General features: G+C 39.9%; 1 protein-coding gene across 6 annotated transcripts in view; it reads right to left on the reverse strand.

Annotated features, from left to right (window-relative positions):
• ANKRD17 (ankyrin repeat domain 17) overlaps window positions 1-15571 on the reverse strand; it is a 160720-nt gene that overhangs the window by 74641 nt on the left and 70508 nt on the right. For all 6 annotated transcript variants that reach the window (XM_069091698.1, XM_069091700.1, XM_069091690.1 and 3 more), the window contains exons 4-8: window positions 15413-15560; window positions 15080-15227; window positions 13542-13775; window positions 10602-10696; window positions 514-751 (exon numbers count right to left, since the gene is read on the reverse strand). In XM_069091698.1, the coding sequence (XP_068947799.1) occupies window positions 514-751; window positions 10602-10696; window positions 13542-13775; window positions 15080-15227; window positions 15413-15560 (863 nt within the window). The remainder of the gene's footprint in view (window positions 1-513; window positions 752-10601; window positions 10697-13541; window positions 13776-15079; window positions 15228-15412; window positions 15561-15571) is intronic.

Here is a 15571-nt window from a genome sequence, read left to right on the forward strand (position 1 = left end):
CACTTAACACAAAAACTAGCTGTGTGACCGTGGGCAAGTCACTTAACCCCAATTGCCCTCCAAAAAGCAAAAAAATAAAATAAAATAAAATAAAATAATGAAAGGGGGAAGAGGGGAATGACAACAGAAATATATCAAGCTTTTACTATAACATGGTTTAATTGAATTATAGTAAATCATGGAAAAGTTAGATTTAGGGTTTAAGGACCAGAGAAATCACCCAGCTCAGCCTCTCAATGAAGAAAGGTTAAGTGATTTTTCCAAGGTGAGACAGGAAGTAAATGGCAGAGCCAGGATTTGAGCCTGGATGTTCTGACTCCAAATCCAAGGCTCTTCCTACCTGCAGTAAGCTCCCTTTCAGCATGTTTCTTAGGTATGTTATAAACTACTTACTGAGTTAACTCCTATAGAAAAAGTAATGGAAATCTGCTATATTCATACTCTTAAAAATACCCCACCGACTTCTAGTCTGTATCTTTTCACAAGCTGCACGTTTATGACTGGGAGCGCTACCTTGACCCAGAAGCAAGGCCACCATCTCTTCGTGCCCTTCTCTAGCTGCTTCCATGAGCGGTGTATAGCCTTCATCGTTGACCTCTTCCAAGTTGGCACCACGCTCAATGAGCAGCGCTGCTAGCTCCACGTGCCCCCCGCAGGCAGCCAGCGTCAGTGGGGACTCAAAGGAATCAGCAGGCATATTCACTTGTGCGCCACTGTCCAGAAGTAACCTGGCCACTTCAACATGGCCATCCTGGGCACAAAGGAAGGGCGCAGTTACAAAAGAGCACCAGGTATAGGGCATACAAAGACAAAAAATTCTGAGCTAAGCCGTTTTCTGTAATTCCGTTATCTTAACGCAATGACACTTCTTTCAAGTAAAAAGCAGTGATCAGTATTAGGTCCCATGATTTATTGTGATGTTTAAATCCACAAGATTTATATTAAAAATACATTCTTAAGATATGGCATGAGGAAGAGGAAAAGGAGGCAGTGGATCAGAGAGACAGAAGATATGGTTTAACACTAACAAAAAGTACAACGTGACTGGGCAGACAGCAGTGAAATAATAAACAACCAAACACTAGGTGGTATATTACCAAATGCAAAAATCTGTGACAGTCATTAAATGCTACAGGAATTCTAAAAATGAAAAGAAAAATCATTGTGTAACAGAAAGTCCCTCTCTTCCTTTGGTATACAGCCCTCCCTCTCAATTTAACTTGAAGTATCAGTTTCATATTTTTGCCATGCTTATTTTCATATATATACTTGTCTGCTCAATTAGAGTATAAGTTCATGCAGGCATTTTCAGCCTTTCTCTTCAGATGCCCAGTGCTCCACATAGTGTAATTTAACTGACTGAGGTATTATTCAAGTCTCAGGAAAATCCTAGGATAAAAGATGAACAAGGTGGCTGGTGTGGAAGCGGTGTTACAGAGTGTGCCTGCATCATGAACAAGCTGTGTTATGATCAGGGGGAGAATGTCCACAGTCTACATTTTCTACAAAGCTATTCTTATGGAGAAGACGATGAAGCAGACCAGGCTTGGCAGCAGTATGCAGGGATCTGTGCTGTTTGGCATTTTTAGCAATGACATGAATAAACATATGCATAGATGAAATGCTCATCAAATTTGGATGTGACATAATAAAGCTGGAAGAGAGAGCCAACAAACTGCATGACAGGTAAAAGCATTGGGCGGAATCAAATAAGATGTAAAGTTTTACACTTGAGCTTAAAATCAGCTAAGTACAAGATGGAGAAAGCAGGGCTTCATAACTTTTGACTGAAAAGGACTGAGGGATTTTAATATACTGCAGTCTCGCTGGGATGTGACAGCTCAACCAAATCTACGACGATGGAAGTGACGGTGCCTTGGGACCCTGCCCATCTCAGGCTTCAGCTGGAGGACTGAGCTACATTCCACACACCCTGAAGCTGAAACCCCTCCAGGGAAGAATCAGTATGATGCAGGGCTTGAGCCCACACCACACTGAGCAGGTCTAGACTGAGGAAAAGACTTGGAGAACATGATAACTTTCTTAAATAGCCGAGAAACGATCACACGGAAGCAGGATTGGACTTGTTCTGTGTGTGCAAGTAATAGTACAAACTGTAAAGAAGCAGATTTGAATTTAACATCAGGAAAAATTGCCTTGCCCCTACGGCTATCCCAAAGTGCACAGGGCTGCTCTGACACCTGGTAAGGAAGTACACAGAAGAGCTGGCAGGCGGGATCCAGGCATCTGTGCTGTTCAGCATTTTCAGCAATGACATGAATCGAGGCACAGATGAACTGGTTATCAAATCTGGATACGATATAAAGTGGGAAGAAATAGCTCACAAACTGGAGGACAGATTTAGGATCCAAGGATCGCCATTCCCTAAAGGTTTTTAAGAGAACTTGTCAGCTATTCCTTACAGAAAAGGGATGGATCAGATAACCACAGTGGTGCTTCCCAACTCTCAAAATCTGGTCATTTGAGATGAACACTAAAGGTTCAGAAGGACCTGGGTAAGTGAAGAAGATGGAGAACATTCCAAGTGAAGGAGTAAGCATAAAAAGACAGCAGCACCAAAAGAAGTAAACAGAATAAGAAGAAAAAGAAGACCCATAGAGCAGTAGCAGAAAATTCATGTTCTGAAATACTGGGAGATATTGTTTGAAATGATAGATGGCCTTGAATACCAGACTAGGCAGTCTAAGTCCTTGAAGGTCCTTAAGAAAAGGAAGGAAGTCTCTCAAGAAAATTATATTTGATTAAAATTAAAGATGTCTTTGGTAGCATTTTCAAAGACAATATCCATCTAAATATAAGAACTCAGCCAAGAGAAGAATTCCTGCCTCACATTCTGGAATTCCAGTCAGAAACTATTTTTCCCGACTGAGGCATTGCAAGCAAAGCACTGTCCAGGGTTTTGACTAAAGAAATCATTTTGTTAACTGTTGAATGATCTCTGGGTATGTCATTACCTGCTTGAGTCAGGCCCAATTCAGAACAGCTGACTAAGTCATGCTAGACTGGAAAAGAATGATCCTGTTGAAGCAGAGGAAGGTGAGCCTGGGCTAGCCTCTAGGCTTCAGAGAAGTTTTTGGTGATGCCTCTAAAGAGAGTGGTTCCCCTGACCCCTTCCCCAAGGAAATTAGGGAGTAACCTGTGGACCTCCTGCAAGAAGAAATCAATAGGAATATACCAAGTTTCTAAGAACAGAGTTCTGTCTGTTCAGTCATTTCAAGACCCCTTTTTGGGAATTTCCTTGGCAGAGATACTGGAAAGGTTTACCCTTTCCTTCTCCAGCTCATTTTACAGATCAGAAAACTGAGGTAAACATGGTGAAGTGACTTAGCCAGGTCCACACAACTAGTGTCTGAGGTGGCGTCTGAATTTAGGAAAATGAGTCTTCCTGACTCCAAGCCCAGCAACTCCATGCACCATGGTACCACCTAGCAGTCCATAAGAACAGTACCTGCAGGTACACTGTTTTTTAGGCCCACTAGCTGTGCTATCTATCCCTGGCTGGTCTACCCCAGTAAATGAAGGCACCTTCAAGTTTTATTGGGGAGGTTTGTCACAGAACTCAACTTATCTTCAAACCAGCCAGAAGGGTTTTTTTTTTTTTAAAGAATTTCTCTCCCCAGTAAAAAAGAACCAATGTTAGCTGGGCAACTAGATGCCTCTGGATTGTTCATGGACGTCATCTAAATTGTCTCAAGTATGGCCCATCAAAAGATGAAGCTGCTCGGCTTTAAGGGAGTAATCTCTTATCTGAATGCAGAAAGAACCGTTTAGTTGTAAATAGCTTTCTGGACATGATGATGCAGCTGAACCAGCAGTCCCCAGTCTTATATGTAACTGGCAGGTACCCTCTAAAACTAAAAGAAAGCAAATCAAGACAGATTCTTAGAACTGAATAAAACTGTTTGGCTTTTTTGTTTTGTCTTGTCTTGTTTTTTTCATTTGGAATATGAGAAGACAACCAGAATTGTGCCACAGTTTTGATTATGATCCTTTCATGCAACAGTAAAGGAAGGCACTTGAAAGATCCACACTTAAAACTCCCCCGGAGCTCAGAGACCTTTGCAGAATTAGAGCTATGGAAAATGGCCTAATCAATGTGCCAGCTGATTTCCTGAGAACAGGGATGCTGGAAGCAAGCTTGCTCAATAACTACAAATGGCAACTCTCTGGGACTCCTGGAAAGTCTGGGCCCCACCCACCAAGCTGTCTTCCCCCCTCCTAGCAGAAATGAGGATTACTCGCAAATATACAGGCCTCCAAGCATGGCTGCTCTGATTTTGATTTTGTTTTCTGCTTTTCTCAGAGCAAAGGTGGATACTTCTAAACTGGACATTCCTAGTCTCAGTGGTCATTTGCACTAACAATGCTAAGCATTTAGAAGGGCAAACTCCTCACTCAAACGCTAGGTGGAGGGATGTTCTCCACAGAAGGGGAAAGGCAGAGGGGCCCAAGATAGGTCACAGAACAGGCACAGCAGGGCCAGGCCCAATGCAGTCCCTTGCTCAAGGTAATCTGACCCGTCCAAATTACTTCTAGTACAACACTTCTCCAGGGAGCTTCTGGAAGACAAACGGATGGGATTGTTGGGAGTTAGCAGGTTTTCTGGAAGCCACAGTCTACACAGCCCCACTACAGAAGGGGGGCAGGTCCTCAGAGAACTTTAATAAGAGCAATGATTTGGTATTTCTTCCATCCCCACCATGGAGCTCTCAGAGAGAAGTAGGTCCTGTCTGATGGGCAGAGGAAGTTCTGCATCATCCATGAGATGGAAGGGCATCCTTGCAAAGTGTCACTTTCTTTGCTGTTTCTGCTCATGGTCACCTCTTTACATCGAAAGAACAACCCACGATTAACTGGAGAGATTTGGCATTATCCACTATGCAAACCTGACCATTGTAACTGATAAAATTACTCCATTATAGGGGCGGCCAGGAAGCACAGTGAGTAAGAGCACCGGCCCCAGTGTCGGGAGGACCTGGGGATCAAATCCGGGCTCAGATACTTAGCACCCACCCAGATACACCTGGCCATGTAACCTTGAGCAAGTTACTTAACCCCAATTGCTTTAAAAAAAAATTACTCTATTATAGTAATAAAGTTTGTGGCTGCAGTCCCCTTCCAGAAAAAGGGGGACAAACACCTGGGATTTCTGACATACCTTTCCCCATACTTATTCAATCATTTAGGTGGCTGCTGTTACACTGTTTTATTGTTTATTATATTCCTATTTTAGTTTTTCTGAAACCTTCAGGTCAAGTTGAACAGTTACATCCCTAAAATCATGTTAAGTAGTGGAAGATACTCTTTAAAACCCCAAGGCCTTTCCCACCAAGGGAACATACATGGGAACAATGTCCTAAACCCTGACCCATCTCTAAGTTAGGTTACCATTCCTTCAAAGGTACTAAGTATTAAACACATGCTCTTGCTTGGCTCATGTGCTGACAACACATTCTGAAGGTTGGCCAGTTCAGTCAAAGGAGCTTTGGTTCAGCTGAACTGAGCTGAGGTATCCTCAATCCTTGGTGAGCATCCTTCTCCTGCTGCTCAGTTATTAAGTGCCTACTGTATACGCCAGGCACTGTGCCAAACCCTATGGTACAAAAAGGCAAAAGACAGTCTCTGCTCTCAGGGACCTTACAGTATAATGGAACAAATACACACAAACTACATACATGATAATTAGCAAGTAATTAACAAAAGAAAGGCTCTAGAATTAAGAGAGGTTAGGGAAGGCTTCCTGTAGAAGGCAGAATTTTAGTTGTGACTTAAAAGGGATTTTGAATTGACCCTAGAGGTGAATGGGAGCTAATGGAGGTTACTGAGTGAGGGAGGATGATGTGAAAGGGTGTGTGTGTGTGTAAACACACATAGAGCCAGACACACAAACACGCAAGCCGACAGATATGGTCTGATCTATTCTTTAGGAAAGTCACTTACAGAATGGATCTGGTAAGAATCTTGAGGCAGGCCAACCTGCTGTGATGGCTAACTGCTGGATGGTCTAGGAGGGTCTCATTTCATTCTAATACTGAACATAAATGACCAGGGGATTGATTGCCCTGAGTCAGGCAGAAGTCAGGAGAGCCAAAATATAGAACAGAGGCCACAAAGCCAATGCAGATTATCACTGGAGAAGACAAGCCAAACAAAGCATCAAGGGGACCTTTGGATGACCTTATCTCAATTACAGACATACTCCTAATACAGTGCTTTAGGAGTCTGGATGGACCTAAGAAGAGAGGCGAGAGCTCACCTACCTCCCTTCTTTACAGATGTCATAACTGAGCTGGGTTTTTTTTTTAAACTTTTTTATGTGCATTATTATAAAAGATTCTGGAATGGGGAATGAATATTTTGAAATACAATGACAATAGAAGATATCAAAAGCTTTCTAAAAATTAAAGTGGGGTGCCAAAATATAAACACCTACTGCAACAGAACAGTAAAGTTTTATGTGATCATAATATATAGGATGTCAAAAAAAAAATTCAAGCACAATTTTAAACTACAGAGCAGAAAAGAACATAAGGCTGGGGTATTTCACAGAGAAGGGGTGGAGAAGAGGCTGTGTCCACATGGACTTGGAAGCTGGCTTAGTGACTATAGGATAACATGAAAAACAGAAACAACTCTGGGTATTGGCAGGAACTAGGAAGAGTCTTTTAAAATATCTTATTATATTATCTGGAAAAGGAAGTATCCAGTGATCCCTCAAATACGATGGCACAAAGCTCTTCTTCCAGGCAGTGATAAGGTCAAAAAAAATAGCCAGCCTCTAAGAAACTCTTAAGATGATCTTTGTGAATAGACAGAAGCCTGGAGGATAAATTCTGACACATATTCAAGCTATTCACACTTAAAAGGGACTCCATGCTTGATGGTACTGTCAGTAGAACTCAAAACTGATCCAACCATTCTGGTAAGTACTTTCAAATTTTGCCAAGAAAGTGACTAAAATGTCATCCTTTTACCGAGATCTCACTGCTAGGCATGAACTCCAAGGAAGCCAATACCTCTGCCCTCCCCCAATAAAAAGCCCTACACATAAAAATATTTATAGTATCACTCTTAGCAACTGGAAACAAAAGAAATCCTTGATGATTAGGAAACACCTAAGAAAATCTGTGGTACACGAACATAAGAAATAATGAATATGAGAAACACAGAGAAACATGGGAAGACTTCGACTAACTGATGAACAGCAAACAGGAAAACATGATACAGAATAACAATGTAAATGAAAAGAAAAAAAATTTTTAAGTGAATACTGTGGGAGGAAAACTAAATGCTGTTAAATTCTAATGAATCTCTCAAATAAGATTTCAGAGAAGGCACTTTCTCAACTTCTTTACAGATACAAGGAACATGCATACAACCTATACTGTTTAGTTTTGTTTATCAGTTTATGAGGCTTTTTTATTTTTTGTTTTAAAAGAGAGCTCTCTGGGAAAGGGAAAAGATCCTGAGCCACCATAGGATTCATAGGTGGAAGGTCCTTAGAGAATGTCCCAGTCCAGTTTTCTAATTTTACTCATAAGCAAAATGACACCCAGAAAGGACAACTGATTTGACCAGGGTGAAACAGCTGGTGTCATAAATGCGCTGGGTCTCCTGATCTCAAATCCAATTCTGTATCACTGTCTGGATTCTATATCACCAGTGCAACTTTGGCTGCTTGAACTTCTTGTAAGAAAGAGATCAGAGAAGGAGCTAAAGTGGAGAACACTAAAATGATCACAAGGACTGGCCAGTTTTATAAGAAAAAAGTATTGAATATCAGAGTTCTCCATATAGAAAAAGGGAGAAGATGGGAGAGAGGAAAGAGGGTAACAAATTTTAAAGTAATGAAAGGCCCAAGACATATATGAATGTATTTACAAAATCTTGAAACAACAGATTCAAACAATATTTCTATAAAATTTTCCTGCTACCTACATGCAGGATCATGCCTCATGCTACCTGAAAATAGATCTTCCCTGGAATCTTCTACCCCACTCAAGTTATCATCCTATTTTTCTCCTCTCCAAGATGATGGTGGTGGTAGCAGCGGCTAACAGTTATGCAGCACTTACTGTGGAACCGACACCTAGAGTGGAAGCCCCCCTCTCCTGTGACCCTCACTCTCCAGTGTCTCCACTGTGGCCCATTCCCATCTCCTCCCCCACCAACAATCTCTTCACTGCTAAATCCAACAGCCTCTCCAATTCTCAGGCTTTATTCTTGGTCTTTCTGCTGCTCTGACAGCTTTGATTCCACTCGCTCCTTCCCCCCTACTCTACTTTCCTTGCTTCTGTGACAATGTACTCTTGGGCTCTCCTCTCCTCTAGCTGCTCTGCTCAGTCTCCCTGGCCAGCTTAACATGCATCTTCTTTGACTCAAGCATAACCATTATTCATCAAGGTTCAGTTCTGGAACCTGGTTACTTCTTACTCTACACCCTCCAAAGATTTCATTAGTTCCTTTTGGGTTCAATAAACATTTCTATATAAATGATCCCCAACTCTATAAATCTAGCCCTAAGCTCTCTCCTGAATTCAAATCTTCAAAGAACAACTTCCTACTGGGTCATCATAGCCTCAACATGCTCAATGTTGAACTCAACATTCCTTCAAAATTTACCTCCTATTAGGCATTGACACCACCCTCCTCCTCATCATAATTTATAACCTCAAGAGTCACACCTGAATCTTTTCTCTTCTTAATTCCTCACATTCAATCAAGTTATGAAGCTCTGCTTGTATCTCTACAATTTTTCAATCAATAACCAGTAAGTACTTCTTGAGCAGCTACTATGTGCCAGGCATTGTGCTAAGGACACAAAAACAAGCAAAAGACAGTCCCTGCCCTCCAGGAGCTTACAACATGCAAACAAACAGATGCACAAAGCCAGCTCTAGGCAGGATAAGTCGGAAATAAGGAACTGAATGGATTTATATATGTGAGTGCACAAAAAAAAATAATCAAGGCAAGCCAAAAATAAGCTGAAATTACATTTAACATTTTGAAAGAAGAATAAACCCTGTTCGTATTCCAATTAAGCCATGGGCTTTGTCCAAGAAGTGATGATGAAAATTAAAACTCTCTATCCCCCCCCAAATAAGGCATGTTTGCTACATGGAAAATATCTACTGGGATGGCTATGTTCCACCTACAATGCAGAGGTATGAACAATGCTCGCTTGTTTGTGGTATTAGTAAATGCTCCTAGAAATCCTCATGAAAACTATGAATTAAGTCTATGCAGATTCCCCTGCTATCTGCAGAATGCCATCCTGAGTTCTGGAAGACACTCAAAATTAAAAGAGCATTCCTGCCCTCACGGACCTTATATTCTAACATAAAAGCAAACAACTACCACACACCACGTAAGGCATTTGAGTGGTTAAGAACTAAGTAGGATGCTGAAATGTGTTGGGTGGTCATTGACAAAGAAAAGGATCTAAAGTGGCTATCCGCAAGAGGTGGCATTTTGGAGATTTTTTACAAAACGGGCAGGCATTCAACAAGACATAGGGCAGAATAAAGGCTATTCCAGCTATGGAGATTAAGCCTGGGTAAAGAAATGGTGGGAGATCAGTTCAGGGTGTGCTCTGGGACAGTGAGTAGCCATGTGGCTAGGACATAAAGCATGCCGTAAGTAAGGCTGGAAAGACAGGGTGCTGTTCATTTGTGGAGGACGTGGAATGAACATCTTGTGACTCAGCGCAAGCACCCAAGGGCTGTGGATAAAGGTCTTGTCAGGGGCAACTGCCAGAGTGTGTCACAGTCAGTCATGTTGGGCCTCCTCTGGGACCCTAGAGTCAAGAAGCCCTGTCTCTGGCCCCTCACAATTTTTATGTGCAAACAGCATGCAAGAAGGAGTTAAGACCTTACTCAGTGCTAGCTGATCTACCAGCCACTTGGTGGAATAGAATAAGAAATGGACAACAAGCTATTCTGCTCATGGATTCTTATTCAAAATACAATATTCCAAGGTCCATCAATAGAGGAGTAGGCCTGCATAGAAAAACCAAGAATCACAAAGGCCCTCTATAGAAGTAGGCTCCTCAGCAGAACAAAGAGAGAAAAGAAAGCCAAAATGAAAGGGAAAAAATGACCATCACAGTCACCCATGACCAAAGAAAACAAAAAGGCAACGTTACCCTTTTTTTCTTTCATGAACCCCAAGTAGTCTAACTAAACGTATTCTTTTGTTGTAACCGCATTTAATTATGAATTTTGTGATCTAAAATGGTTAAGAAAGATTCTTGTGATCATTCCATAGAAGAATTTGATATCACAGCCCCATTTAGACTATGCTTTCCAAAACTTTCCTAGTTTCAAACCTATTATGAACAAGTCAAGCTAAAAAGAAGAGAACATATAAGGGTTCTTTGGCTAGGGGCAAGCTGCATTTAGGTCATACTGGAAATCTCTAGACTATCTAGACTCGCTCTAAGCAATAATACTATGAGAAAACTAACAATAATTTGATGGGATTCTTGCACAGCAAAGACATTCAGCACATTCAATGACCTGACAGGTTTCACCATAACTCATCAAAATCAACATGTGTCATAGATGGTTCACCAGTCTTACCATGCAGGCTTCCATTAAGGCAGTGTGCATTTCATCTGTTTTATGCTCTTGATCTGCACCAGCTTCCAGCAGAAACCTCACCATTTCTAAGTGACCTAAACCAAAAACAGACAGAATTACTTAAAAAAATTAATTCTCCATCACTCGTAAGTCAAACAAATAAAGTAAAAAGAACAGTCACCAGTAAATGTAATTCAGATGTTGAGTTTAATTTAAATGCAGAATTTAATTACAAGAGCAGCAAAGTCAGGGAGAGGCAAGTAATTTATCAAAGCCCCAAACTACTTCTCTCTCCTAATACTTTATTTATCCTGCTGCCACTGGAGTCCAAATCAAGAGTCTATTTTTCCTACTGTCGTTGTTCTGTCTCCTTTTCGGTATCAATCCTAGAAATAGTATCATTTCAACTAAATATGAGAGGATCACAACGCTTTTTGTGGGATAATCTGGGGGTCTGTTGTTGTTTAACAACATGTCTCCACAACAATTCATTTTAAAACCCAAATGAACAATATATAAATGAACTTTTGAAGCATACTCCATTTGTAAGCTGAATAACAAATTGTTTTGAAACAACATTTATTAATTTCCAGAACAAAAGCCTCAAATAACCCCATTCAAATATTACTAAATATATTTGTCATAGGAAACAATAATTAAATGTATAATAAGACAAATAAAATTAATTCCTCATTCACTTAAGGCCCACAGCTCTAGAGAGATGGGTCCATTTTCCAGATTACTTAACAAATACAGGTCTGTAGCACAGTGTCTGTTACATAGCAGGTACTTAAATAAATACTCACTGATATTTTTACAATGAAGCACCACACACTGATAATTATACTGCGCTGTGGAAGTTGTAGGTACATAAGACTTATCACAGAAGAAACATACCAATCACAAGGTATATCTTTTGCTTTTCAAAAAAAAGTTCCTTGTCAAGCTTGCTTTTTTAGTCACTTACCTCATTCTCATACAGGTGGAATGTAAAACATGCAGTTTTACTACCTGCAATTCAGCATAAAATGGCTGATTTTCTATAAAATTATTAAATCAAAGCAAGCAAATCTCCTCCCAAGTTCACGTCTTAACCCTCGGAACAGTTTCTTTTTAACTGTTTGCCTGCTCTTGCAAGATTCAGGATATCATCATGCCTGCACAGCCAACACAAGGAGCCACTGACGCCCACCCCTCTGTAAGTTTCAGATGATTCCTACTCATGACTGCTCCGCTCCTTCAGCATTCCAAGAGTTTGGGAAAAGCTTCCTCCAAAGGCTAGGAATTATCTAAAGACAAAGTACTGCCCAGCCACAACTCCTAGCACAGGCTAGGGCAGAGGCTGGCAGACCCATTTCATCATCATCGTTCTAGGCAGACAATGTACTGAGTTCTCTGAGAAAATCACAAATTATTCAACAACTAATTTTGATCAACTAGAGCTAGTTTTAAAATAATCCACCTTAATTTGTCTGAAATGCCAGTTCCACTGACTCACTGGGAAACCTATGTGCCTGGGTTCTACTACATCAGATCCCAAATTGTCTTTTATTTTGCCCGTACAAATCTTTTTCCCTTAAGATCAGTAACTTGTGTTTTTGCTCTTTCCCTTTCAATAGAGGAAATCTGGTATGGATTCCATACTAAGCCAAACCCCATTTTGCTTTTTTTTTCCAATAATATCAGCAAATATTTACTGAACTCTACTCTAGTTTACTTCTAATTACACAGTGAATGCAAACTGTCATGTTCTCACTCCCCATGTACTAACCTCAATGTTGTTCTGGGAGTGGTTTGGGAGTTGAGAGGATCTGCCAAAGAAATGAAGATCTGATCTATCACAACAAAACATGCTACCTAGACACTGGGGCTTCTGAGAATTGTTTATTCCAATGTGATATACAGGCTAGTCTTAAACACAGAGTGGTTTGTTTGTGCTACAATGCCATATGCGGTATTTGGTGGGCCTTTGAGCCAAATGACATCCTCGGGGAGGGGTTCAGTGCTACTCTGACCCAGCAAAGCTGTGCAGTATTGACAACGCCAATCACAGAACTACAGAGTTTAGAGCCGTTTAACCATCATCAACATCAGGTCTAACCTGAACCACAAAGAGGCGAAGTGACTCACGGTCACACAGGCGACCGACTGGCTGGAACATCTGCTCTCTCGGCCCCCAGCTCTGGGCCTTTAATATATTATCACCGCTGTCTCCAAGATACCCTGGAGTGCCAACGAGGTGCCTAGACACTGCAGAGCTTGGCCCAGTTCTTTTAAAGGGTCCAGTACATGCCAAAGTCACTACTTGTCACTGATTTTGCAGCCAAATGACTTTTTCCTTCCACTTTTTTTTTCTTATCTTTTGTTTCCTTTCCCTGTTGATTCTCATTTTTCCCCCACAAGCAACTCAGTTTTAAAAACTATCATGAATCAATAAGCACATTCACAGAACCACAAAACCAACTAATATTGAATGTCAACCACCTCTGGACCTTCAGCTTTTAATCAATAGTCTTTAAAAAAAGAACCTTTAGGGTTTAATGACATTTACATGCCCAGTTACCAAAAGGTTCCTCTGAGTTATTTCTATACCTGAACTTCTAAGTTTCCTGTCAAATTAAGGCAACATATTTGTTAACATCCATGGCCATTTTATGCTATGAGCTAAAATGATAAGAATTAAAAACACTCAATATTTTTTGCTGCCCAAAGATTAGCTGCATTATGTTTTATTTGCCTTAGATCAAGAGAAAGTGAAATAAATGCTATACCTGGATCTACACTTCAAGCAATCTTTATTCAATGAGAACAAATTCAAGCATTTTAGTAACTCTATACTATAGGAAGTGAATGTTTTCATTCTATTCTTTACTAAAAATAAAATGACACCAAAAAAAAGTAAATTTTCATTTTTTGTAAAGTAAAGGTTGTATACTCTACCTTTGTAACATGCTAAAGTAAGTGCGCTCTCCTTAAATTCATTGGAATGCGTATTGATTCCAGCCCCATTTTCCAGCAGCAACCTGGCTACTTCCACATGACCAGCACTTCCTGCTTCCATAAGGGGGGTGTGACCATTTTCATTATGGTCCTCAATACTAGCACCAGATTCCAAGAGCACCTTTACAACGTCTACATAGCCTCCGGCACAGGCATATGTGAGTGCTGTATTTCCTAGTTTAGTGAGGGAAACAAAGGAGAAAGTTACTAAGGGAAAAAAAATGAATGAAAATAAAAAATTTAAACCAAGAAACAAAAAAACTGAAACAAGAGGGTGGGTATGTGTGTGTGTGTGTGCGCGCGCGCATAAAATGTTACATGGCTGCATAAAATGTTACAGTTAACCAGTGTCTTAAATCCTAACTACACTGGATTTTATTTCCTTAAAATCTACTACCTAAACTCTTCTCTGCTTAAAATTAAGTCAGATATACATGGAAAACTGGAGACTGTTCTCAGGATCAAAAAAAAAATATCAGCTTCAGAAAAGGCACAAACAACTGAGTTTTTTTCCCAAACAAAAGTCCCATAGGTTAGTCTTTCACCAAGCTTTTATTATTTTAATTAGAAAGTTATTCATCTAGTACAAAATGACTAGAATCTGTAGACTTTAACCATACACAACAGTTCATACTGTTCTTGCAAGATGCTGCTACTTTATGGAAAATTAATGACTGATAACCTCAGACTAGTCAAAGTTTACATGGACTAAAAGTCTCACAATACATCAAAATGATATTTTTCTTTTGAAATAAAACAATAGTGTTTGGAACTATATTTACCAATTTATATCTCAACTTGTGAATCTTTTATAGATTTAAATGCTTTTAAAAAAAAATCACAAGCACAGGGGGGAAAAAAATTCTAAAAAGAAATACAAGTAATGGTCAAACAAAAACATTCTCTGGAAAAATAGCATTTATTGGACCTTAAAAATTATATAATCAGGCCAAAAAGAATGACTTAAGAGCAAGAAGTCTCAGCAACATTTTTCACAGCATTATGGGTCATAGTTTAATAATAGTGGGGACTTAGGCATCTTTCTTCCCTCAAAATCTCTTCAAAAGCACAGGGTTTTAGAGGAGAAATTTCCTAAGGTGCCTCAAGAAAGTGTGTCAGTCAGTGTAGTCAAGAACAGATGACCTAATAACAGATGAAACCAGTTCTCCACACATTACCAAATCAAGTCCAAAAAACCAGGTTCATCATCATTGGCAAATCAATTTTTAATATATAAATGAATGAACAGTTGTAGTCAAAATATATTTGAAAGCAATTTGTTAATATTTAGAACAATTTTATGTAAATGTTAAATATGTGGGCAATTTAAGAAACAAACTGAGTAAAGGGATATTATTATTAACTGAGTTAATAATGGCTATCTCAACCTATCAGATTCTTACTATAGTAGGCTGATCAGATTCTTACTACAGTAGGCTGTTACCCTTCTGGAAGGCCGTGCAAGAGATAACCATTACCTGTTGAAGACTGTGCATTGACGTCGGCCCCATGAGCGAGCAGCAATTTCACGATTTTGACATGGCCTCCATTAGCAGCAGCCATTAAAGGTGTGATGTCGCCTTTAATGCCTCTGTCTTCTACATTAGCATGCATTGCCAACAAAACCTTGGAGGGGAAAGAGCATTACAAGATCAAGTGTCTAAGTGCTTGATTTGGAATTCTTGAGAATTTAATTAAATCAGGGCAAAATCTAGGTAAACGTTTAATTATTTGAGAAAATAAAGAATTGAAAAGGAATAATGTTCATAGTTACTTAATAAGCAAAAGCTATTATCTTTCAAAATACCAACCTGTGCAAGCTCATAATATCCAGCCGAGCAAGCTAAACAAAGAAGGCTTTCCCCTTCTTCTGTGTGTTCATTCACGCTTCGCCCTTCAATTAGCAACTTTCGCACAGCATTTACATCTCCTTCTGAACAGGCTTCTGCCAAACTGCGACTATCAAAGAA

The sequence above is a fragment of the Petaurus breviceps genome, unplaced genomic scaffold (genome assembly GCF_028583685.1).
Source record: "Petaurus breviceps papuanus isolate PSGF00001 unplaced genomic scaffold, PetGlider_PUasm1.0 126, whole genome shotgun sequence".
In the NCBI taxonomy this organism is placed as follows: Eukaryota; Metazoa; Chordata; class Mammalia; order Diprotodontia; family Petauridae; genus Petaurus; species Petaurus breviceps.